General features: G+C 38.0%; 1 protein-coding gene across 8 annotated transcripts in view; it reads right to left on the reverse strand.

Annotated features, from left to right (window-relative positions):
* Positions 1–1,239: 1,239 nt before the first annotated feature.
* The window catches only part of TUT4 (terminal uridylyl transferase 4), a 48,089-nt gene continuing 22,748 nt past the window's right edge, over positions 1,240–26,580 (reverse strand). For 6 of the 8 annotated variants that reach the window (XM_074598701.1, XM_074598698.1, XM_074598699.1 and 3 more), the window contains 22 exons: positions 25,486–25,612; positions 24,366–24,485; positions 23,766–23,987; positions 23,442–23,616; positions 20,640–21,382; positions 19,987–20,137; positions 19,298–19,384; positions 18,130–18,233; positions 17,698–17,755; positions 17,500–17,603; positions 16,760–16,849; positions 15,545–15,658; positions 14,352–14,429; positions 13,791–13,968; positions 13,371–13,418; positions 13,186–13,268; positions 11,726–11,841; positions 9,891–10,051; positions 8,572–8,669; positions 5,478–6,003; positions 2,745–2,918; positions 1,240–1,707 (listed from right to left, as the gene is read on the reverse strand). In XM_074598701.1, coding sequence (XP_074454802.1) covers positions 1,616–1,707; positions 2,745–2,918; positions 5,478–6,003; positions 8,572–8,669; positions 9,891–10,051; positions 11,726–11,841; positions 13,186–13,268; positions 13,371–13,418; positions 13,791–13,968; positions 14,352–14,429; positions 15,545–15,658; positions 16,760–16,849; positions 17,500–17,603; positions 17,698–17,755; positions 18,130–18,233; positions 19,298–19,384; positions 19,987–20,137; positions 20,640–21,382; positions 23,442–23,616; positions 23,766–23,987; positions 24,366–24,485; positions 25,486–25,612 — 3,649 coding nt within the window. In that variant the 3' untranslated portion in view covers positions 1,240–1,615. The remainder of the gene's footprint in view (positions 1,708–2,744; positions 2,919–5,477; positions 6,004–8,571; positions 8,670–9,890; positions 10,052–11,725; positions 11,842–13,185; positions 13,269–13,370; positions 13,419–13,790; positions 13,969–14,351; positions 14,430–15,544; positions 15,659–16,759; positions 16,850–17,499; positions 17,604–17,697; positions 17,756–18,129; positions 18,234–19,297; positions 19,385–19,986; positions 20,138–20,639; positions 21,383–23,441; positions 23,617–23,765; positions 23,988–24,365; positions 24,486–25,485; positions 25,613–26,580) is intronic. The other 2 variants (XR_012588835.1, XM_074598704.1) reach the window with 2 other exon arrangements.

Genomic DNA, 26,580 nt, shown 5'->3' on the forward strand with positions numbered 1-26,580 from the left:
AGCTCCTGGGCAAACTCAAACAGAAAAAGGAAGCCTACAGCGTGTGGAAGTGAGGACAGGTAGCCTGGGAGGAATACAGAGAAACTGAGCAGCCAGGGATCGGGTTAGGAAAGCTAAAGCCCAGATAAGAGTTAAATCTGGCCAGGGATGTCAAGGGCAACAAGAAAAGCTTCTAGAGGTGTGTCAGTGATAAAAGGAAGAGTAGGGAAAATGTGTGCCCTCTCTGTAAGGAAATGGGAGACCTGGTCATACAGGATATGGACAAGGCTGAGATACTCAACTTTTTTGCCTCAGTCTTTACCAGCAAGTGCTCTAGCCACACCGCCCCAGTCACAGAAGGCAAAGGAAAGGACTGGAAGAATAAGGGACCACCCACTATAGGAGATCAGGTTCAAGACCATCTGAGGAACCTCAAGGTGCACAAGTCCATGGGACCTGTTAAGATACAGCTGTGGGTCCTCGGGGAACTAGGTCTTTCGGGTCCCTTCCAACCCAAACCATTCTGTGATTCTGTGAATCATCCTTAAGCATATCAAATGATACGCTTCTTCTGATGGTGGTATCAGACAGCATTCAGTAAGTCCCTGTTTTTCAAATTAAGAATATATAATCTCCTACTCAAGTTACAGTTCTCATTTTAGTACATTAAATTATGGATTAATTTGTGTTGTGTTAAACCCCTTGTGTACCATTCCTTTATTCATAGTCTTGCTTCAGGAACAGGGCCTGGCGCGTTTGTCTCCTGAACACTGCATTTACGGCTTAGATATTTTCATTTATTGCTTGATGAGTGCTGACAGCACAGAAAATAGCATGCCAAATGACTTTATGAAAGGTACTCTTTAAAATTACTTCACAGTAGAGACTGATTTTTCTAGAGTATTTGCATAGTATTTTGCAAAGTTTATGAACAGAAAAGCAGGTGTGCTCTTCCCTCAAATCAAGTATTTTCCAAGAAAGACACAGTGGCTGTAAGCAGCACATGCAATGACACCGGCACAGGGAAAAAAGGCGTACACTGACTGTATGCCTCGTTAAAGCTGCTCATCTTTCATTTCTTCTTTAGGATAATTAAATTAAAGCTGTTTTTATTATTCTGGTTTCCTAATTACAGCTAAATGCAAGCATGCATAAAATAGGGAAGAGGAAAAAGTCTTATGTCCTTTTTTTTGAAGTTTTATTTTTCTTTTAAAAAGTTTTTTGGCACTACATAGTTCTGTAAAGAATAGAAGTGACAAATTTTTAAACACATGAAATCCCCTTCTAATTTTATTTTTTTAGAACAATATATATAAAGTCTGAAGCAACCAAAGTATGAATACAGCTAATAGAAAATAAAGAACTTAATTTTAAAAATTCTCTCTCTTTACAGTTTATCAAGATAAAACAAAACACAATTCCCCTTAAAAATAGGGTAATAAAATAGATGAAATTTGTATCACTCAGTTTTGTGATACTAGTAAAAACTATAGTTCATATCTATGTACAAATGATACAGTTTAAAAACAGTCTTAAATAATCTTGTATCTAAACATGTTGCATTAAGATTTTAAATCAGAACCTGAATTTTTTTCCTCCCCCCCCACCCCCCACCCACCCACAATCCCATTAAATTTCACTTTTTCTGTTGAATGTAATTCAGATTCAAGTGTGGGTGTCCTTGAGACAGAAGCGAGAACCGCTGGTTACTCTGCATCAGTGGACCAGCTAAAAGAAAATGGATTACAATTACTTCAGCAAATTCAATATATTTAACAGTGCTTGGCTATATTCAATGTATTAATCTTACTTAGAAATAAAGGCATTTACTAGACTGACGCATGCTATCTGTACAACTAACCCATTTCATGGGACAATACAGTATTACTTCAACTGTATCTCCAGAATTCCTTCAGAATCATCATTTTGTTGTATTACTTTAATTATTGAACAAAAATAGGTTCAGGATTTTTAAATATGGGTCTCACTTGGAAACCTCGCTACAGCCAATAAATTAGATTTTGAAAAAAGGATTTGGTGCCACTATCTCTCATTTTATACCAGTTGATCCAGCAACACAGTAATTGCAAAGCCTCCAAGTTAAGATTTGGGCATAGTTTCTCTCTTAGTGGAGCCAACTGTCTTTTTCCTATAGTCGTTCCCAATCCTCCCCAGATGCTGAACACCTTTACCATTCTATAGCATCAGAAAGAGTTGAGATAAAGCCAGTCCTTCAAAGCACCCTCAATAACTCAACCTGATCCAACTCAGAAGTTAGTGCTGCTTTGACCGCAGGCAGGTTGGACTAGATAAACCTCCAGAGGCCCCTTCCAACCTGAATTATTCTATATTCTTGCAAGTTTTTCTGTGTGTAAAGTCATTCCACAAGGCAAAGTACAAAAGCCAAATAAAACGAATTAGGACAAAAACATCTTCATATTCTTAACACGCTCACGGGCAAATCATCTAAACCTCTACTGAAGCAGAGGTGGGTCTCCAGTGAGACTGCAGCAACGAAGGAGAAAGAGTTTAGACGTGCAACAGACTGCAAATTGGCTCAGAATTCACAATTTGATTTAACCCCTTCCCTCCCACAATGATTTTCATCCATCCATACAGGAAGCTGAAGCGTTGATTTGACTCTTGGATTCATTATGGTTCCAGGGAGCCTAGCAAGTGAAACACGATTCCTTGGCTTTTAAAGCCTTTGAGACAGTAAAGAGACATGTTGCATGAGCTGTTGATTCATATACTAGTTCTAGTACCTTGAGGGTAGAAAGGTTTGTTCGGTGGGTAGCTGGCATTTCCCTGCTGCATGTAGTTCTGAGGCATATTGTAAGGCCACGCTCCTCGGAGGAGAGGAAAATGGGTAGGGGTCCCATGGTCCCAAGGGACAGAAGGAGGGTTCATTTTACCAAACTGTCCTTGGAAACCCTGATCTATTTTTCAATTGAAAGGGAAAAGCACATTGCAAGTTGAAATAATTAAACAGTAAGTCACAAATACAATTTACATCTTAAATAACAGTTTGCGGGGGACTTAATGCGATTAGTCTGATGTGCTACTCTTATTATTTTTTTTAAATATACACCAATAAAAATTACCACCTAAATTACTCCATTATTCACTATAATAGAAGTTACTGGGGGGGGAGGGTAGGACAGAGGATGAATCAGTATTAATATCAAGACCTACAATTTCACTATTCCTATGTCATTCTCATGATGAAAAATACAAGGTCCGAACAATGTTACTAATAGCTGATTCCACACAGTTATTCGCTATCACCGATGTAGCTGCAACATGAAAGCTAGTATCCTACGGCAAGAAATAATTCTCAGAAGGTGTACACTGGAATTCCACTAATACCTGTATGCTTAAGAAACCTGACACACAGGTCATCGGACCAACTTAAAATTGGTTTTTGGGAAGAAAAATTAAAACTTTTGAAGTAAGTACATAAATTGAAAGCTGTTCCATTTACAAATCCAGTATTACTGCAGCATTAAGGATGAGAAATCAAGCATCCAAGGAGGCAGGACACACAACAGTTGATGCCGAACGCTGTATTATTATTTCTGCTCTTTTTGTTCGTAGCTCCCGATTTTTTAAGACATGCCAATGCCTGCTTATTTAACAACTTGAACAATGTACATTTAAAAATAAATACATTTAAGTAACTATCCTTGTCAATAATTCAGTTCCCCTTCAGGATCACAAAACAAACAAACAAACAAACTTGCAGACAGACTTTCATTAAATAAAAGTAAGCTAGGCATTTAAAAAGAATAGTAACTTTTACACAATAAAACATGAAGCATGGCTCTGGAGTAAGCATGAAAAAAAGTTTTCTGTCTGAAACTTCTAATGATACTACTTCTGATCAGTTGTCTACTGCAAAGGAAGTAAAGTTGCTCCTTCCAACTCGAAATTATTGTGAGCCAAAACAAGTTTCCACAAACTTACTGTTCCCCAAATTGTCCCAAGGAAGTATGAAAGCAGGTTTCCAACAGAGAGCAGAGAGCTCATCTCTACCGTGCGCCTACCCAGTGACCCCACCTCAATGGCTGCTAAGCCAAAAAGGAAACAAAACTGATTAAAATATAAAGAGGGAAAAATGGGAGGACTAGGAACTTGGAAAAGGAGTGTCATGAGATTGGAAATAGATGGAAGGGAAAAAAATACCGTGACTGACAGCGCAAGAAAACTGGAAAACCTGTGCAGACGCAATGAGAGTGGAAGCAAACAAACTGAGAGCAAAAGGAAAAAGACTGAAGACAGGGACCGAGTGACTACATGATGAGAAACAGGATTCATTCAGGGAGAACTGAGCAGAAACTAGGATTCGGGGAGCTCATCTGAAAGAAGGCAGCTACCTGGGTAAAATGATTTGGATTGGAAGGAGCTGCCTGAGAAAAAGTCATAGCTGATGTGGACATGGAGGAGGGGACAGACGAGCCTGTACAGAGCACACGGATCAGAAATGGAGAGGCAGGGACAAAATGAAGGCACAGAGCACACACTGGCAGCAGTTTCTGTATCCTCTAAAATATATTCTCCACTAAGCTCTGAATAGAGGAACATACATCTCCAGCATCTCAACAACTATCTGAAACTCACTGGTGAATTATCCCTCATCCAACACTGTTGCCTCAGCTGAAAATCTACTGTTGCTGTCAATCACCTTGTTAGTGCAGAGAAAGGCTGTGCAGGAGATGCAAAATTTCCATCTCGTGATGAACAACTGCATCAGTATATTGTATGAGCCACAAATAGGTTTTTTTAAACATAAGAGTTACACACTCGGAATAAATCAAAAGATCATTATCATGATTTAAAAGATCACTTGAAATTTAGGGGCTGCCATGTTTTATGTTGCACAGAAAACTGCATGGGCTTTAATTACTATACTATTTTTCTCAGCCTCAAACATACAAATGTACTCCGCTTTGGTTGCTCACTTGTCGCAGAGAAAACGTGTATGAAGTATTTTCAGGAAATGACATTGAGATTAAGGAAGTTAAACACGGCAGGATAAACTACAGGAAAAAAGAATGCCATGTCATGTTGCACTAAATGCAAGGAGGCGATATTCAACTTGCACAACCATAATTCTGCCAGTCTCTAAGTTTGTAGCTGCAGTCTCAGCATTCATCTAATAAACCATACAACAACATAAGTGGAAACCGTATTTAGAAGCATATTCACAGAAATGGGCTTTAGACTCAAACAATTATTAGAACATTTCTCAGTTGAATGCATGATTTCTCATGTGTTGCACAGCCGTTAATGGCAGACAGGACCAATGCCCGGAAGTTACAACAATCCAACTTGCGTAATTTTTTTCGTATGGAAATGTTAAGACAGTGAAGGTAATGACTTAGTTTCTTAAGCATCGTATTTTTAATATAAAACAAGCTGAAAGCGTTAGCTGTTTCTGTAACATTTAACGTTTGTACACAAAGTGCGAGAGGTTTGATACAACAGAGAAGAGTTACCTGAATTCCCCACAGTGCCATTGTTCACCAGTGAGTTTGGAGTCACAGGATTGTGCCAGTGTCCCTCATGAGAAGTGCTGGGGATTCCCATGGGCCTGGCAGCAGGCTGTGCAAAGATGATACTGGGATCATTCAAGCTTACACTGCTCTGGTTATTTGCGGTGCTGCTGCTGCCAGATCTCATAGAAAATGGAACATTTGTAGAATGAGGAGGGTTACCCGGTGCAGAGTGAATAACGGGCCCATGAATAGGCCAGGAAGTGTTGGGAAGCTGAATTTGGTGGTGATGGTGCATCTGAAGTAGTCCCAGGTTATGCAAGGTGGAATACTGACCTGGGGGAGATTGGGGAAAGTTAAACAAAGGCAGCTGGACCTGATGGGGTGGCTGTGCACCCTGCTGTGGTTGCGGAACGTGCTTAGACTGGGATATTGGTTGTGGCTGAGTCTGGTTAATGGAGGCTGGCTGAGAGGAATTCTGTGTAAATTGTTGAGGTTGTGGAGAGTAAGATGACTGATGCGAATCAGACTGGAGGGGAAAAAAAAGTATGTATTTCTGATTAGTTCACTAGCTATATAATGGTGGTTTTTTTCTTTAATAAGCACCTATTTCATTAGACAATTCATAAAAAAGGCAAAGCACTCCCCAGCAACACCCCAAATACTGTGCTCCAGTTCCTGCTGGCTTAAACAAGTGCAGTTTGACTGACACTGATTTTTACCATCAGATAATTTTGCCTGTTAATGTTGCCCATCCCCACCATCAGAAACATCATTCTGAGCAAACATTAGCCCCAAGCTCTTCATTAGACTCCTCAGACACGTTTCCGATTTTTAATCCGTGTCTTCCCCCACCCTACTTATTTACAGCCCCGAATCTCATTAACAAATTACCTTACTTCTGAATCGAGTGGTTCTTATTACTATAGCCACTTTTTAAAGTAATTCCAAAATAAGCTCCTAATAGTTACTTAATTTGTATTTAATCTGTTAAACAAGAAGTTGAAACCCAAAACCCCAGTTTCAACCTCCATACCCCGATGTTAGGCCATGGCTGAAGGCACAGAAATAGCAATTATTACAGCCTTTGCAGAGCTCTTACAAAGCTTTCCCTAGGCATGAGCCTATTTCATCTCTTTGGTATTGCAACTAAGCAGAGAAGCACCCCAAGAACTGGGGTGGCTCGGAAAAGAGTTCCCCAGTTTGTCTTTCAAAATTTATTACCAATGTCTGGATTAACCTAATCTGGTTTTAAGCACTGAGACAATGGCATAAAATAGGTGCCGCCAAAGAGAAATTCAAATGACAGATACCGGAACTGGAGATGATCACCTGAACCTCGTATCTCCACCTTCCCCCAGAGCTGCTTGTCTCCCTCCATAGACTACAGCAGACAGCTAAGCTCCAAGTAACTCAGCTGCCGTCAAACACCTGAAGTTAAAGGTCTCTGCACCTTGTCACTAGCCATGACTGCTCGCCTGTCCATTTAAATTGGGAGTCACTTTTCTTCAATAACCAGAGGTCTGTAGGACTTTCCCGTGCCAGCCTTTCAGAGCGTTCCCTATAGCAGCACACTGTGTGTATTTGCCTGGGCAAAAGCTGAAGCCCAGATGCTGGGATCGCTCCCTGCTGCTATTCCAACTGTTCCAGTATCAGTGCCTCCTATGTCTTTCTATCAAACCAGGAAGAGATGGTAAAACCTGGGATTTGAAAGACAACAACTAGTTTAACAGTTTAAATGTTATAAAAATAGAGCACATGCACTGACTACAGCCTTCCTGCAAACACTAAACCACCAAAAGCACGCACTGGACATGCCAGCAGCAAGAGAGGAGAAATGTTAAGCTCCAGCCTCTTGCTCCACACTAACATTCCCCCTTCCCATTCTCCTCAATCAATCCCTGGACAGCACATATTCACCAAGAAATCCTGGCCAAATGACAAAAATGCCACACACACACAGAGTCCATGATATCCAGATGACACAAGACTATGCACATGCAGTAGATCCAGTGTGCGTGGTGTGTCTTGACTGTGTGTGCAGTCAGACAGATGTCCCACATGTCCAGCTTCAACTTCCCCAAGCAGAAATACAAGGCTCCTAAAAGGATACTCCTGTGTCGTGTGACAGCATGGTGGCAGTTCAGCCCTTCACTTAAGTTAGGGCTGTGTCAGTCCCTCCTTAACAGCATATTATTACAGTAAAAATGAAGTCATAAAGTCTCTGTTACTGGAGCATTCCCATAAATGCTGATCAGTTAGGAAACACTCTATACTATGAATACACTATTCAGTAGTAAACTGAACAAAGAGCACTAATGATCGGCAGCCCTGATCACTACGTTTGCTTACTTGCCAGCTTCATTAGCAGGCATATGTTTCTCAGACTAACAGCTTAAAATTAATTAATTTCTGCTGTATTCTGTATTCCAAAAACATTAAATGCCACCAGCTGTATTTGCTCAAATACCCTCTGCTATCCATCTCCACTTAGAAGCATGTTAAACATACTTTATCTAGTTCTATAGAGACTTGAAAAAATGCTAAGAGAAAACTACCTGAATTTCCCCATTGTTCTATCTGTGCTTCTATCATGTTCTGGCAGACTTTATCCCTGGGTATCGCATCTGAATTGAAGTATGATTCATATGTGTACCCTGCCTGTTCATGACAGTCCCTTAAGACAGTTCTCTTACACCACAAAGAATCATGGTAGTCACAAACGTAAGTCTGCAGCACATTGACAACGAGCTATGCTTTACTTCCCTTAGTAACTCCAGAACATTGACAGAATAACTAAGCTAGAGCCTTCAAAAGGCATCCTACCTTAAATCTCAAAGATAGTGAAGCTGGCCTTTCAGAATTGCAAGCTATCTCAAAAGAAATCTATCTACATAGTTTCCATATTGAAAGACCATATATACTCTCCAAGAGACACTAAATTATAAGTTTCACTAACTGGCAGAGTGCAATGTTGTCATTATGAAGTCCAGAACCTGTTGAGAAAAAGACTGTGCAAACCTGTTCCTAGCATGGCCCAAGACTGCTGGCTTGCTACACCTTGCTTACTTCAACACTACAGCTAATTGGAACTTACACATTCTGATGACTGTCTAGTGCGCAAAGGCCGTTCCACTTGCTGCTGACTCACAGCCACTAGCTGTGAATTTACCATGCTTCGGACCAACTGGGTGCCTAATCAAGGAACAAAAATGTTAATAAAAACCACAAGGTTATGCATGACAGAATAATGAACACAGAACTGGGAGTCAGTGATACCTTAATTCTCATGTGACACAGAGTAGGTAAATCACTTCAACCTTTCCTCTCGTTTAAGTGGAAAGCTTTCCCTCTACTGGCAACAGCCAAAATGAATAGCTAGAGCAGCTAACCCCAAAAGCTGAGCAATACAAATTCTAGCACAAAGCTCACTTTGCCATCAGGCCGGAGTGCTACTTTATACAGGTTTCCACACTATTGCTGTAAGTAGTGGGATTTTAAACAGCAACAGCAGAAACTTTTGGGCAAAGGTGGGGAAGAAAAGAGAGAAAGAAAAAGAGAGAGAGAGAAAGAAAGAAAAAGAGAGAGAGAGAAAGAAAGAAAAAGAGAGAGAGAGAAAGAAAGAAAAAGAGAGAGAGAGAAAGAAAGAAAAAGAGAGAGAGAGAAAGAAAGAAAAAGAGAGAGAGAGAAAGAAAGAAAAAGAGAGAGAGAGAGAAAGAAAGAAAAAGAGAGAGAGAGAGAGAAAGAAAAAGAGAGAGAGAGAGAGAAAGAAAAAGAGAGAGAGAGAAAGAAAAAGAGAGAGAGAGAGTAAAGGCTATCAGAATAGAGAAAAGCAGCAAGGTTCTCCCTGAAGGTGATTTATGATTGCTTTCTCTACTTTTTCAAGTACTGCAGGCACCTAAGGGCCTAATTTGAATGGTTTTGCAATTAGACTTGTCTCTAATTACTAACACTAATTTGAAAGCTGGATCTAGCTTTCTAATGCATCCGTATGCTTTTGGAAGTATTGCTTTAAGACTAATGATTTTTGGTGAGAATACATTTACTTACCTCTCACAGATGATGGAGGGTTAGCTAACGCTTGAGAAACATTTGGAATAGGAAATGCATTCAATTTTTACTATTATTACTACTCCTGAATGTACCCACTGTGAGTGGAAGACAAATAATACAATAGCCTAAAGTACACTATACTTACTGCTGAGTACATTTTTACCACCCATGCAAAGACGGTACTTCAGGAGGCATTACTCCCCTTGAAGAAAATCAACACTTAGATGAAAAGCTGTATTTGCCACGACCAAAATCATTAGTTGCAGACAGTATTTTTTTAAGATAATTACCAGGTCTGTACAGAAACCTAGAGAGAAGGGATCTCAGGACTTAAAAATTATACTAACACATAAATTAACTTACCTGGCACACTATTATTTCTCTGACGGGTTTGTTTGAATTCAGGGCAATCTCTTCTAACGTGACCCACATCCCCACAGATGAAACACCTTTTCTCTCTTGTTTCTCTATCATCTTCTTTCACTTCTTTTTCATCATCTTTCTCATTCTCCTTTTTCTTCAACCTGAATAATAATTTTTATTAGCAATATCACAAAACCACAAAAAATAAAATCTTGGTAGAGTTGTTATATTGGTATGTACAAGGGGAATGGTTAAATAACCAAGAGCTGCACCAGAATACAAATATCTTAGGAATCCCAGAAAAACGCTTTCAGAATCTGGGCTGGTTAACAACCTGTTTGTATAAAGTTAATGGACTTCGAAACTCCACATTATTGTCCGGAAGCTATCTGACTGTATCAGTGCAGAACTACACCTGCAGTTAAGTAGGCTTAACCTGCCAGTTAGTTTGGGAGTAGTTTTGCGCAATAACCCCACTGAGTCAGAATATAAGCAAAACAAGTTAGCTATATCTTGTCGATATAACCTCCCCCTGAAGGGAGACGGCATATTTCTCTATGAGAGTACATTAGCATCCTGAGCCTTGACAGGATGTGAAAGAAAGCACTGAGGCTCTTTCAAACACTCAGTACTAATACAACAAACAGGAGAAGAACTAGTGATCAGGAACCAAGACAAGAAATAAAGGCCGGGTTCCACATATCTGTTGGATTGTTAAATATTAATACTGTTTTGTCAGCTGTGTATACAATTTGAGAGATTCTGTGTAGCAGCAGTTTGTGTGAAGAACACATCACAATTTCTTTTCCTGAGGCAGACGTAAGGGAAGAGGTAACGCAATTCAATGTGCTAGTGCTTATGAGGAGCGTTAAGGGAGTGACTGAAAGAAACAGTCAACCTGCGACCTTAGGGTCCCAGTCCAGTTTCATGTATCTTGAGCTCTGCTGACTGAACAACAGGCTGTAAATAAGGACTTTGCAGCAGGAAGAGACCAAGAATCTTTTGAAGAACTATGGAGCACACAACTGAACGTAAGGGGTAAATGAAAAAGCCCAGACTTTAATCTGCATTCTCAGGGCTTCAACAGGTTTTAGAAGGAGTCAGCCAACCTAGACTGAATGGGTCATTAAAAATCCAAAGACGTAAAAATGCAAGGAGGGCACATTCTCTCTCAATTCCTGCTAAACTCTTTTTGGAGACATTGACCCGCATGTTCTAGGGACTCCTTTTGCAGGAGTATTGGATGCAAAACTCCTCAGTGTAATTAACAAACAAGTGCAAGATCCCTAAGTGACTGGTACTGGTATGATGTTACAGAAACGCACCGTTAACTATGTACATTTTAACCACTCCTAGATTTTAATAAATGAACTTTTACCTGCCTTGCAGAGGTATGTTATCAGATCTACAGAGTAATTCAAATTCAACACTGTCTTCCGAACATGATCACTACAGGAAGTCCATTTTAATACATTACAAATGGTGCTGTCAGGTAATATGGTCTCCATCTGAATGTTTACGCTATAAAAAGATAATTCAGTGATCTAAATTTTAAGGTAAGCTGTAACTACAGATAGATCATGAAGCAGAAGTGTTAACATATTACAGACTGTTGATTTTACTGCGTGTGCTTGCATAAACACTCTAAGATTTAAAGAGATTACCAGAAATAGTCTTAAGAAAAGCAAAGACAGGATGGGAAGCTGAAGATCAGATACGAAGCTTTGATTTTCTCTGCAATTCAGCATATTCTTCATTTCCATTAAAATTTCAAATATCGAAATCTCTCCTGATTTAATCTCAAAGATTTTACATAAGCTTTGTATATTACTTACCTCCTCCTCTTTGGACAGTCTTTCATGTAGTGACCAATTTTTCCACAGACACGACAACATCTGTCATTGGGTGCCAATTCCCCATCTGTCAGTACTTTTGAGTCAAAAAAGTATTCCTATCAAAACACATCAGACAGATGCAATATATAAACCATTCACTTAGAAGACTGAGAAATCAAAGAAAAATGGACAGCTTTCATCTCCTATTGTTCCCTGAATTTTACTACTTCTTAAATTGTACCTAGTCCTTGTCTTCCCCTAGATAATGGCAGCTTTTTCAGAGATGTGGAGCAGTTTGGGCTAAAATGCGGTATTTAGTCTTAGGGACAGAGGCTGAATGTGCAGAAGAGCTTAACTAGGTTCCAGCCAGCTGCCGATCTTCCACTTCCCCAAAGGCTCTTCAGAGGGCAATTTTTTGCATATGATCTATTTTGGTATCTGAGTCACTGCTTGTATGCTTTCCGAAGCAGCCTATGTCCCTTCCCAAATGACATAATCATATCCTCCTGGACAGAATAAAGCTCAGGTGGGAAACAGACGGAGCATCTGCACGCTGACCTATGTCACTCCCCTCTCCTGGAATTTGCTAAGGACAGCTGCAGTTCTGACGTGTGTCAGTGCAAAGGCCACAGTTTATAGCCTCTGAGCAATATAAACATTGTGAAAGTACTTATCTCGCCTGAAAGACTGAAATAGAGATACAAATAGAAATGTCCTAACCACAGCTCAGGCGCAAAGTCCTACTGTAGGCTTAGGTATTTACTGAACCTTTTTGCTACAGTTTCCTCTCTGTACCACTAAGCTGCCATACAGGGCATTGGCTTAGGAAGGAGACTGAGAACTCTTCCTTTGTTGGGCACTTTGGAGATATAAAATACTATGCAATACTATTGGCATTATTTCCTTCATGTAAGAGACAGCTCATTTGCATACTAAGGCTGCTTTCTGTCCTGCCTTTTATCCTTATGTAAAATGTGGAGTGAAAATCTGAGATGAGGCAGAACACAAATGAACACTATACAAACACACAGTATATGCTTTCCAGAAGCACTATAGCATTGTGTTGAACACGTATGCAAACAATTAAATAAAACCAAACTAATTAGCAATATATACTACATATGGTCACATTTGTCAGTTACAGCTAACTACATCCACACTGTAGAATTTTATTATTATTATTTGTATCAGAGTAATACTCAAAAGTCCCAATAAAAATAGGTCCTATTTTATTAGGCACAGGACAAAACAGAACACGGTCACTGCATCAAAGAACATTTTAATACGAACTCAGATAAAACTCAGGAACCCAATAATAAGCTATACCTTTTATGCAGATGATGCATAATTACATATATTGTGCATACCAAATTGATAACTACATGTAAGAGATTTGCTCTGCATGAATCAATTCAGTGGATGAAGAAACATAAAAAACATACTAAAACCTGAAAACTTACAGCTTCTCTTCCAACAGTTGGGTAGAATGGGGTACCAAATAATTTTCTCCCATTGATAAATGCCTTCATTATGAAATTAGTCACTATTGAAGAAAGACAAAGTTATTGGAAAACAAAAGAAAAGGCACAACACAACACTTTAGAAATTAGCAAACGTTAACCATTAGCACACACTAATAGCTTACTTTTCCTAGAGACTCCAGCACCGAGATTATGATTCAAGTCAAAAGGATCTGTGTAAAGAAGGGGGAAAACCAAATCAAAACTGGAAAAAATATGCCACAACAAAAATTTTTATTTCAACACAGAAAATTCCATTTCAAATTCACTCACAGAGTAGATGATAGCGCAGCAACGCTGAGTGTTTCAAAAATATGTGACTAACCACAATAAGGCAAGAGCAAGTTACTGATGTATATCGAAAGTTAGAAGTCTAATCTCATTTTGTAAGCTGTAGGACTTGCAAACAATGCTTTTTTTAAACATTTATGGCATTTATGTTTAGTTTCCTCACATAAAGATCCTGTGCAAGAAGGAGAACAGATTCTCAAGTAATAGCGTTCATCAGTCCCCCCTCAATGGAACAAAAATTCAGCGATAAGTACCTTCAATGGCAATACATTTGGATGTCCACTGTTTCTCAAACGTAGTTAACAGCTTCTTCTGCCGGATGCTGATCACATATTCCTTGAAGTCAAATTCTTCAGTGTAGAATCGCAGCAACCCTAGCCAAAGTTCTCCAAGTGATTCAGTGTTCTTCCCAAGAGAAGGCAGACGCTTCTTCTGCATGCAATTGAAGACACAATTTATACAGGTACAGTCACCGAAGGACTTCTCCTCCTGAACTACGTCTCTAATTATGAGTTTGTCTACCATGAACAGTTTCACTTGGTTAAACCCCCACAGTTAACACTCACCTCAATCCTGGACTGTTTATTAAGAGTAAAAAGTATTTTTCCTGATTTACGTTACTTAGAAATGATTTAAAATAAACCAAGAAAAAGCAGACACTGATTTCAGCAAAACAGGAACTCATTTGGGAAGTTATAATAATATGGATATGGAAGTTTAACTACTCTTTTATATATTGCACTGTTAGAAATATATTACTTTCCCATAAAAAACCAAGCCTTAAGTTTTACTGACTTCTGGAATTAGAATATTACCAATTCTTCCATGTCATCAAAGAAAAAGGCATTCCATCCATCCACCATTCTTTGTGGAATCTGTTTTCCATCAAATATCTGCCAAAATGGAGAGGGACACAGTCAGCACTCTAATTCAAAGTCACCATAAAAGACTTGCAATTTTGCTTTGTAAGAAATAGCACAAAAATATAAATCTTTTAGTTTTAACAATTAGTTCTTATATAGGCAGAATTTCTCATTGGTAAAAAGTTGAAAGTCTTTTTGCACTATTGCTATGCCTCTTCCAATTATTTGGATATTTTATTTTTACTTGTTCTTTGCAACTAAGAAAACATAACTGAATTACCTCATCAAGATTCCAACATCTCTCTTGCCCACAAAATCTCTAAGGAAACTTTATACGACTCTTATTACATTTTGACTTTAGCAAGGCCAAGGGGAAATTCCGCTGTTATTTAAATGCACTCTCAGGGTGGCAATAAAATAACAACCCCCAACCACTAGTAAAGTATCAGCAAGAAAGTCTTGAGTCGCAACTGCAGTGCTTAAGCCAATTTTCCTCTTGCACACAGACAACAAAAAAGCCAAAAAGGGATAATTTTCAAAGAGCTTGGGAGTTCCAGAGTGTATCCAGGAAGAGGTAAATAGCTGACTAATTATATTCTCCGCACCCATGCAATGGAGGTACAGAACGTTATTTTCTTAATAAAGTTTCCTGGCATATGTAAAATAGTATCTTGAAAGTTGTACCAAAGCATGAGTTATCTTTTTTTTCCCCTCATCAAATCATAAAATAAACTTTTTCTCTTAAAGATAAGGTGTTGAGCAATAAGTATTGCTTCTGAAAATAACTGATGGAAGACCTGGACTCGCATCTCAAGAGCATCTGGCAAAGTCTCATAATTACAATTCCCTTCTCTCCATACCACCTGCCATTTTTTTTCCTATCATGTTCAGTACATAAATATCATCATAAGACCAAAATGCCAGAATAAATGTAACAGCAGAACTTAGGTCCAAAAAATTCCTGATTTTGTTGTAATTTTCTTGGTAAGTTTTACCCACTAAAACCAAGCAGGAGTTAGGAACCTGCTAATGCAGAAAGGCCCCATATTTCATTCATTCCCCTGATCCTAAAAGCCCAGACTTCTCGTATTTGGCTTGAACAAACAGTGCGTCTGTTTTCATAGCCTCTTCTTCTGAAAACCTACCTCCTGAAGAACCGGAATAACTGGTGGATTTCTCTGTTGTAGAAAGTACAAAACCATAAGAATATAGGCATACGAAGACAGACTACCACGGGATGCATCACCAATGTCGCAGCGCTGAAAAAATACATTTTAAACAAAATAATTAATTTGCATTCTATTATTTAAGACAAACAACTATGTGAGAAAGCAAACAGAAACCCCACCACTAACAGAAAACACATTCATCTCATAACTAAAAATTGGTTTATGAAGCCTGAAAAACAAATGTCCTTAGAGTCAAGTGCCATCTGGCAAACCCACAACATAAACTGACTAACACAAGAACAGAAAAGCTTTTCAGAGCCAAAATAATTTTTTTTAGTTTATAATGTGCCAAGTTGAAAAAAACAAATCAAAAACCCCAAAACAGAAATCCCAACAAACCTCCACATCTGATGTCCAGGTTTCAATACTGTAGAAGTTAATTATCCTAAAATCATGTTACTAGAGCTGTTTCTATGATTCCTTACTGTTTTGGTTTCACGTCTTTTTTCCTTTTTAAAAAATAATTAATTAATAGGCAAGCATTTCCATGTCATACTGGCAACTTAGGCAATACCTGGCATTTTGCTAGCATACATACACATACCTAATTAAACCATGGTCCAGCATGCACAACACAGCATAAAACGAACACCAGTGAATTACCTTACTATGCTTGAAAGCCTTATTACAGTATAACTTTTCTAGAGCACAAGCTTCAAAGCTACTTTTTGCTTCAAGCTTGTGTCACAAACACCACATTTTTAACCTCCTAGGTCTGTAAAAAACAGTAATTTGTGAATCCCTTCGACATTAGCAGCAGTGACAGCTGTTCCTGGTTTTTCCGCCCATGCAAACAGAGGAGGAAGGATTTTGCTTAAACACAGAGTATTTGTGTAGCTATGAAGTCACCACCATGCAACATACATTCAAGAGTGTATGTCTGCCAACTTGGAAACTTGCTCTTTACAGTAAGATTTTTGGAATGTATACAGTAGTATGCAATACTACAAAAAAATTAAGATTCGTTATTGTATAATGAATAATGCATAAGTACACTCAGTTTAAGAAAGTGCCCTTCATATTAATAGCATTCTACTGTGTCCATTCCAGTTGGTATTAGCAAAAAGTAAACTCAGTGGCTGTATCAGAAAACACTGTATTATACAAGTAAGTACCTTCTTTTTATATTACCTTTGCAAAAACTTTCATTGTATAGCCCAGATATTGCACTCTAGGATCAATCGCTGCATACGTGGCCAGCATTCTTGTGTTATGCTGCGCCTGGGGATGGGGGGGGAATAAAAATCAGACAGGTGTTTCAATGTAATTTATCTGCACAAGTTCAAACACAAGTGATGTATAATAATAATAATACCATTGCAGGGCAAAAATCCACGACAACATTCCATAAAATTCATGCAACATTTCCTGCACAAATGTAACTGAAAGGTGTAATCAGAACACTATTGACATGTAACAACAAGAACCTTGGAAAACACCAGCAAAGAATTAAGTCCGTAAGATGACTCACATTGGAACAAATTCCACAAACTGCATCTTCTCCAGAGGTGAATGTGAGCCCATTACATAAGAAATCGTGCAATTTCATTGTGCCAGATGTAAGCTGGGACGAGATGTTCTATTCATCATGGCAGAAAGGCCTTGGCGAATGTGGCACTAACAGCGTTTCAGGAGCATTCACAAAAATGCTTTGTGTGCCATGACACTGCTCTGCCATCAGGTTATAGAGCTACTTGGCTTGGGCTTGACAGTGTGGGCCACCGAATTTAAATAATGTAGGAAAAAAAACCCCAAACACACAAAAGCATTTTAATTCTGGTTTCAAAATTATTCCCTCCAATGATTATTTAAGTTACAATGAATTAAAAAGCTTTCTTCAAATGCAAAATGAAACACAAAGAGACGCTTACCAGTGTATTGTATAAACTGATATCTCCTTCTAAGCCACTTCGTCTGTGTTCAAATTTTACTATAGGCACTTTGGCTGTTGTTATAGGCAAGATGTTTCTCAAACCTGGAGAAGCAACACTTTAGTACATAAAACATTTCCATTAACTACATATATAGTAAATGTAAATACAAAACAAACACTACTTTAAAACACCTACCTGGATGCTTCTTAAGAACTTTTGCCAAACCTTCTATTATTTCTTTACAGTTTAATTTCTAGGAAAAACAAATATCACAGCTTCAGATGTTGAAACATGGATCCCATCCCAACAAGCACATTTACTATCAAACATGTATTTCATAGAGGAAAAGCCTATGTACAAAAAGAAGTAAGCAATAAGCCAGCACATGAATTTATGTAAATCGGTGAATCATATTCTCTATATGGACATCTACAGTACACTAAAAGCGTGCTTATAGAGCATTAAAAAGTAAAATAGGCTATGTCTTGCTTCAATTGTGCAGAGTGCAACACGCCAATGTGCTACTAGCAAAATCTTACCTATGCTGTGTAATTTTAAATGAATTAAAAAACCTTAAAGAATTTTTCCACTTAAAATAGTAAATTTTATCAATTTCAGGACTCTTACCTCTGCATTTTCATGGCCTTCCAATGTCATGCAGATATCTAGATCACTGTCCCGAAATCCAAACCCATTCTTTGAAGAGCCAAACAAGCAAAGTCTGGCTTTGTCTGATCAAAAGAGTAGACCAAAAAAAGACAAATTCTTTTACAGCTGAATGGTAGGTGCTTACTATGTAATATTGCTTAACTGAGACATGTGCCCATAAAAAAAATTAACTTTAAGAGAGAGTTCACAATGCCGTTTCTAAGATGTCACCTTTGATAAAGGAGGAAGCACAATACTTTAAAAATTATTCATAGAAAGTAAGACAGGATAGAGCCCATGTAATTTTTATGAGTGAGGTATGCTACAGAGTTACTATAACCATCAAATGGCATCTCTAAATGTGGTGCAACATCTTGTGGTATGTGACTGCACTTTCCTGTTTTAAATAAATCAGAATACTGTGCAAACCCAGTCACCAGTACAGCTTTAACCCACAGATAAGACAGAGCTACTCTCAATGCAGTCCAAGCAATATTTCTGGTTCCACTCATACTTTATCTTGGTTGCATATTTTTCCTGTGACTAGGTAAATTTCGTCAATCAGTAAGCTTCTGGAACCATAACATACTGTTCAGGGAGATGCAAGCAATAAGATTAATATACTTTATGGAACATTCTTTCCCAATTGTTTTATTTGTGTTTGAAACAAAATATTATAATGTATTTTCATTCTTGTGAAGGAAAGTGAAATTACGTAAAGGAAGCAATTTCTTCCTAATTGAAAAAAATACATTTAGCTGTTTGACTGAAATCAACGCTTGGAAAATATACATAGCACAATATATATAAACACTGGTGACTAGGCAACAAGTACTTGCCCCATGACCCAGCTAACGCTAAACCCAACTGGCCAGGGCACATTAAACTTTCTTTTTGTCCTGACTGCAACAGTCCTTTGTCTGCATTATTCTCTTGCAGCTCTTCCTCCACCCTAGGGACATTTCCACAGAATAGCACTGAGGGATGTTCAGTTTAGAAGTCTGCAAGATAGGTTTCAATACAGAGGGAAAAGAAATGCCGCTGCTTTAAGCAAGGAAAACGAGCAACGAGACAAATTACATCTTTGTGCTCTGGACAACATGAATAAAGAAAGCATTATCAAGAATCACTACCTACTGTTACATACCATTATACTCTTTTCGAATAAATCTTTCCAAACTTGCCAGAATTTGTTCTCTGTTTTGTTGCTCAGATAAAGGAGGAGATAACTCATCTGAGTAAAAACAAGTTAAAACACAGTCAGATGTGACATTCAACTAGCTCAAAAATCTTTTCCAGCTCATTAAAAGTATTGGATACCTTGTTGTTGTTACATTTACTTTCTTTGAATATGTGTTTTTCTTTTTTATATCATTAGAGTTGTTAGGATTTTATTCCTAACAACTGATTTTTGTTGGATTTTTGTCTGATTTTTATGGAATTATTCAAACACGGAGTGGCTTGGCGGGCACCTGGCACCCAGCCAAGGCTAACTCACCAAGCACCCAAAAGGGGCTTTTTCCAAAAGAAGCCATAGAATTTGACAAACTCCCAAACTAGTTTTGCCCAGAGCCTAATTTCTGGGAACACTAGTAACTTTTTACAAACCAGTGAAAAATCTTGTATAGTATTAGTTTCTCAAATCTGTTACAAGAATTTGGTATCACAATCATGGATTATGTGAAAACAAAAATATTGATTTATTTGTAGCCTAGGGTACCTGGAAAGCTTCTTCCCACTGAATTTACTGGAATAAGTAATTGAGCCCTACTGTCATTTTTTTTCCAGATTACAGATGGCAGTTTACGGTGGAGTATAAACACTCTTCCAACTTACCAAAACATCTTTTACACACTATATCAAGTATTTCACGAAATCTGTCTGTCATTGGTGGTAGTGGTTTTAGATCAATTTTCTTGAAATCCTCTGGGCAGTCATTTTTGGAATGTCCATCCCGTTTGCAGATGCTGCATACTATAGTTGGTGGCTTTTGTGAAAAAAGAAAAAGAATGCACAAAGACAATTTTATTCTTAACAGACACGTAAGTCATGCAACCAAGAACATTTAATGTATGAACAGCAACAGAGTCTCTGCAAAGAACAGAAGAACACTTCTCAACAGGCTGCATTTAGTTTTCACAGTACACAAGAACATCTGGAAATTACACAAGAAATTAGGCTGGGGGGGGTGGGGACGCACCAAAAAAAAAAAAACCAACAAAAAAAACCCAAAAACCAGGATTTTTTTTTTTTTTGGCAGAAACCAGAAAGCTTTGCATAAAACAGGGCAACAAACTGTCTAGTCCAAATGGCACAGAGGTTTGGTGTTTTCTACTCCTGAACAACAGGTACTCTAAAAGGGACAGAGCTACCAGAGACTGAAACAATCACTGGGGGGAAATCCTGCCATCCATCCACCCTTAGTTTTAGTGATTAAAAAGTAACAGGCTATGGACATGTGACCAGCACTGCTTAAATACACAGCTTACCTTTCCTGAAGTCAAAATAAACTTATCAAACACGTAATGCATTTCTTCCGTAGACAGTCTGCCTTCATCTTTGAGATCATGAGCTTCCACCATTGCTTTGCAGTTGGGCGAGGTAGCTGATGTGCCAGTGCACTTATTCTTCTGAGAAGACTCTGTCACCAAACTCTGTCTACTTTCAGCATCAGAAAAATCATTACTAGAATTTGTGTCATAGGGCTGATGTTCACTGCAGTTACAATGGTGGCTTAGCTCACCTTCAGTTATACAAACTGAAATTTCTAAATCATCCCTCTCTTTAAGTGATTTTTGCTTTAATTCACAGCATTCGTTAGAAATAGGGGATAAAGCTTCTTCTTTGTCTTCGTCATAACTAGAGCCCAATGTTGAAAGTAGCAGAGAGTCTATGTTCTTGGAAGTACATCTTTTGGCTACAGTTTCTACCACTTCATTACATTCAAGTTCATTCTCTGGTATGTTACATCCACTTCCTATATTTTGTTTATCTACAACTTTTTCCCCTTGTGGAAGGCAACAGTTGGCTACAGGCTCTTCAGATCTCGTGGATTTCTTACTATTCATTTTCCCTTTTTCTTTCTTCTTGGTATCTGGCTTGGATTTAATCCCATCTTTACTTTGTGGACATGCAAAATATTTATACGCTGTCCTAAATCGCTCCAGGATGTACTCAAACACCATCTGGCTATTTAGACTTCGTGCAACATTCCTCTTTAGTGCAAAAGGATCTAGGAAGGAAAAAGAAATAATTTCATTAGCAATCTTTAATTTCTACATTTCACTAAAGCAGCTGAAATACCTAAGTTATGATGCGGCAGTTAAAAAGAGATTCTTATAATACAATCCAGAATTTTGTTTGGATATACTTAGAGAACATAGGGCCCACAAGATTTTTTGGACTTCTTCCATACAAAACACAACACACGTGTGAGCCATGAATGGTTGGCTATCATGAACCACTTTAAATAGTGTTATTTAAAAAGAAAACCCCAGGTATTATCGTACCATTATATTATGATCAATTTCTAAACTAGAAATGAAAATAAACATACAAAGGCAAAATAAATGTAGGCCTGCCTGAACTTTTTTCCTTCACTGAAGAAGGATTTGCATTTTCCGTAAGAAAGTAATTTCTCCAAGAGTAACATTAAGGTTATAAGGATTATATGAACCAATCTCACCAGGTTTCATTCTTAGTCCTTCCTAGCGATTTCTACATCAAACATGTTTTCCAAGTAAAAAGAGCACTTGCATAGTTGCTATAAGTTTGCCTGGGAAGATAGTATCAAACTGAGATTCTGTTACTTCATAATTTCAGTTACAAGCTTAACATTAAAAAAAACCCAGAAGCAAAAGTGAAAACCAAAAAACGATAAAACAAACAAAAACAACACAAAAAGACCAACAATAGCAGGTATCAGAAACAGAATGCCATCTGCTTTTTGAAATTATTTCCTGTTTCTTCCTTAATAATTTGCCCTTTCTTCTTACAGGTTTTAGTCTCCCATATGTTGAATAAACATACCATTTTAAATACAATGAAGTTTTAAGCCTCTCTGTCTAAGTGTGATTGAAGAAAGAATAGGAGAGGAAATTAAAGCCACAGGAATGACCTCAAGACCCACTATTCAACATGTCCCTCAACAATTCATTGCTTGTTTTTCTTTTTACTTTTCCTTCTTGCCCTTCTAATACCTGACTCGTTCTTCGATATACCTTTAGTAACTCATTCTCTGCCTTTGTGATTCTCTCTGATCTATTTCTCCTTGTCCTCTCCATCACCTCATGTACGTTACAGAAAAGCTACTTCATCAACATCTCTAGGAAGTGTCCAATTTATGCCTTTATAAAAATATAACCTGAAATGGTTTCTTAACCTTACTTAAACACCCACTTTCTCTCCTTAAACACGCAGTTTCTCTCTTCTTAAGGCCAATTCAGAATGCATGCATCGCTCTCTGACTTTTCCTGTTAAGTATTGTTTACATATTTTTCTGAGGAACAGAAATAAACATGTCTTCCAGTTATATAGAAGTAACAGACAAAATAATTTTCTTTCTTTCTCTCCCCAACATACATTACCTCAGGGTGTGTATTATCATCAAATTCACACAGTCTCACTCCCTGAAAAAAGTACTTCCCTTGGCAGGATATTCAGGCCCTGAAGTGCAGCCCATGACCTGACATTCAGTTTCACAGGATGGAAAAGCTACCAACAGGGAAAGGGACAAGGGAGGGTGCTGGGGTGGGGGTGTCGGGGGGTGGGGGTGTCGGGGGGTGGGGGTGTCGGGGGGTGGGGGTGTGTGTGTGTTACTTTGATGGGTTTGCGCCAGTTCACTCCGATCCGAGCTAACCTCTCTGCTCAGTCCGCATTAGAGTCAGAGGAAAAAAACTGATTGCTGGTAACAGTCAAAACACATTGCAGTTTTTGGAAATGCAGCTAGAGGTGCTGAAAATTCATCGTGTCAGAATTATTGAAAAGGAATAAATAATAGCTTATAGAAAGAATGAAACAGATAGAGATAAAAACAGAATGGTAAGAAACAGTGAGACAAATTTACACTTTGTACTTCAAGGACCAGAGTTGCAAAAAGTAGCATTAAACAAAGAATTTTTCCTTAAACTGACTAAGTAGCTGACAAAGTATGAAAAAAATTATTACTTTCTCCTCCAATTATTGATTTAATTTATTGCCCAGACGTCTTGTGACAGACCGCTAAGTATTAGGTAAATAAAAATAATAATGCAGGATGAATACAGAACTAAAAAAAAAAAGTATGACCCTACCTTCAATGGCTATTCGCCTTTTAGGCCAGTTTTTATTCTCTCTGGTTAAGAGTTCTTGTACCCGTATGCTGATGACGTATTCCTCCAAAGCAAATTCCAGTGTGTAAAACTTCAACAGTTCTAACCACAGTTGCCCCAGTGAAACTTGGTGAGGGGTTTTGAATGCTAAGAGAGACTGAAACACATGGACAAGAATGCTCAACTGCAATAAGAAATGAAAATTCCCATTTTTTTTCCTAGTTCTGTCCAGTATTGATGTTTAAACATAAAAAATACGGATGAGAGAGAGAATACGGTATTCCGTGAAATAAAGCCATGACTTACATTGCCGTGTTTCTCCTTTGCATTACTTTGGTTGTCCACTTCCAGGCTTGTTACTTTTTTACCACCACCTTTCTGTTGTTCAACTTTAGTTTTACTTTCCGCTCCAACTGAGTTTTTTGCTGCACCATTTGTTGGTGGTTTGTACTCCCACCGTACAAACTCCTCTTCTTCTATACCTTTCAGCTGGTGGTCATCTGGCCTCTTTGAATCAAAGCCTTCAATCTAGCAACAATTAAAGTAGCTTTGAAACAAGAATGTATATAATACATACAACCAGAAGTTTTCACCAAAGGTAACACTGACACTGATATTTATTCCCCTCAAGAATAACTGAAATCAGAGAAATAAATTCAGAGAATTAACGAAGAAAATATTTGCCTTTTCTCCAAAGGCCTGACACAACTGCGCAGGCTATAGCAGCTGCCTTTTTTTAAAAGTCATCAGAATCATCAGGCATCAACTGTGTGAGGATTAAGTACCAATGCATTCTAATTACAAATTTCTTAGGCAATCGAATTCTGCACATCTTATAATCTTGCAGAACACAGAAATAACGTCAACAATTTAACAATAAGATTATTACGTTATCAAAGCACTTACCCAATTGCCCAAATAGGATGGTAAAATACGTGGTTTTCTTTGTTGCAGAAAAAATATCACCATTAAGGCAAAGGAATACGAAGGAATCCCACCTTCAGCCTGACAGTCAATGTGACAGAGCTGCAAGTGAATAAATCATTATTTTTCTGATGTAACATCAGCATTTTAACTTAAAATCTACTAGAAAAGGGCAAGTATTAAATTAACATGATACATACTAGAGTGAAACAGAAAATCCTTTATCTCAGAAACTGCAGTCGTCACGTCATGCCAAATACAGACAAAATTGTAGCAAACTGTACAGTGCCTTAATTTATATTATTTTATTTTATGTTATTCTCTTCAGTTTCATCACACTTTGTGATTGTGGGACACATTTATATTCCTATCTAGAATTTCAGTCAACCATTAGGCTTTTGTTATTGTGCGCTATCTCACGTATGGAGATGGGGATTCTACGCATCTGGTTGTAATCTCATACTGATGTCTTCTATAGGAACTCAAGAGAGATGTAATAAACATATTAGAGTTTGAACAGTTCTTTGTAGTTTCTACTGCTGCTACTTAGATGTTGCAAAACAGGAATTTTTGTAAAATCAATTTGATAAATCAAGCAACAATAACCATGCAACTGATTTTTCAGCAAAGCCAAGACATTGTAAGTCAAGTATGGCCTGGCAACAATTTCAGGACTGAATTAAAAGACAGCTAACGCTGTAACTTGGTTCCTGTGACCAGCGTTGATGTCTGTAAGAAGCACAGCAGGGTATGATGACAGACCCTTTTTTGAGCAAGTGAATTTTTTTTTCAATGTGCCCTCAACAGCAAAAATTTTGCAAGACCTGATTGCTCTATTGAGCAGCTTTTCAAGGATCGATTAACTAGCTTTAAGGAACTACCATGATGGCTTAGTAACAAAATAGTGGAAGTTTCATACATATCTACAGTTTCACACCAAAATCTTTGGTCTCATTCTGGGCTGTTCAGGTAAGAGGTGAACTAGAGGCATGAAGCTCTTTTCTACAAAACATATTCATGGTATATTATACATCACATTGTATGCAGTACTTAAAAAGAGGAAATAAGCATATTTAATTATCCTCGACATTTATAAACTTACTCTAGCCCAGTAGCGGAAAGCCAAAACCAAGGGAATAAGGACAGGCTCCAGTTTACCAAGTGCAGCCAGCAGGTCGGTTGTAAGGCAAGCCACATCATTTCTAGCACTTACTTTACATGTCAAACCACTGTAATTATAAACACAGTACAGAAAAAAAAAATGGTTATTGTCTTGCATATACAGATGATGCTTGGGGCAGGGGGTAGGTGGCACATCACATCCACAATAACAAAAATATGCATCAGTGTTTCCCTATGTGAGAACCTGAACTTTTTAAACAAAAGCTAGAGAATATGATCATGTTTTCTTTACTATTAACTCATCAGTTGGATCTGGAACTTACAGAAGTTCATTATAGCTAAAAATATAAAACAGTAATAAGCATTTGCTCTAAGTTCTGCCATTACTTAATTGTGCAATCTTACACAACTCAAACCTTCCACATGCCAAATAAATAAATAAATAACCCCCCAGACCCGCTGCATATTAAGAGCTGATAAATCCACAAAGCAGCATCTCTAAAAAGTTTCTGTTTGCCTCTCAGAATAATTATTTCTGTTCTCTTAGTACTTAGAAGGCATTTGCATGATCTACAAACACAGGAAAAGATATGCCCACCCTTGCTGCATTTACTTCCCCAGAGTTTCAATCACGTACCTCTAGCCAGTCAAAGCAATGTGGGCATCATACAGTAAGCCTGTTTCATTTTGCAGGTTACTGCTACTTAGGAATTCACTGGAACTGTCAGACGATGTGTCCTTACTGGTAATGTGTATCTTTATAAAATGTTTTTAAAGTCTTGGATTAAACTGATGGCAGAAATTTTAAATATCAACTGAAAAACATTTCACTTTTCCCCTATTTAACTAAAAGTAGAACTGGTATTTTCAGACTCCTATAACTAATGAGCTCTATGAAGCTCAAAAACAAAGCTAAGCTTTCCTTCTAGATTTTATTTTTGTGTATGAGCAATTCTCCTTTAACATGAATGTTAGCTAAATGTTACGGTAATACTTCTCGTCAGGAGTGCAGGCAAGCAGCTGTTATGAACAAGCACAGTAGAAATTCGTATCTCATTAAAAATCCTTTTCAGTG

The sequence above is a fragment of the Larus michahellis genome, chromosome 8 (assembly GCF_964199755.1).
Source record: "Larus michahellis chromosome 8, bLarMic1.1, whole genome shotgun sequence".
NCBI classification, from domain to species: domain Eukaryota; kingdom Metazoa; phylum Chordata; class Aves; order Charadriiformes; family Laridae; genus Larus; species Larus michahellis.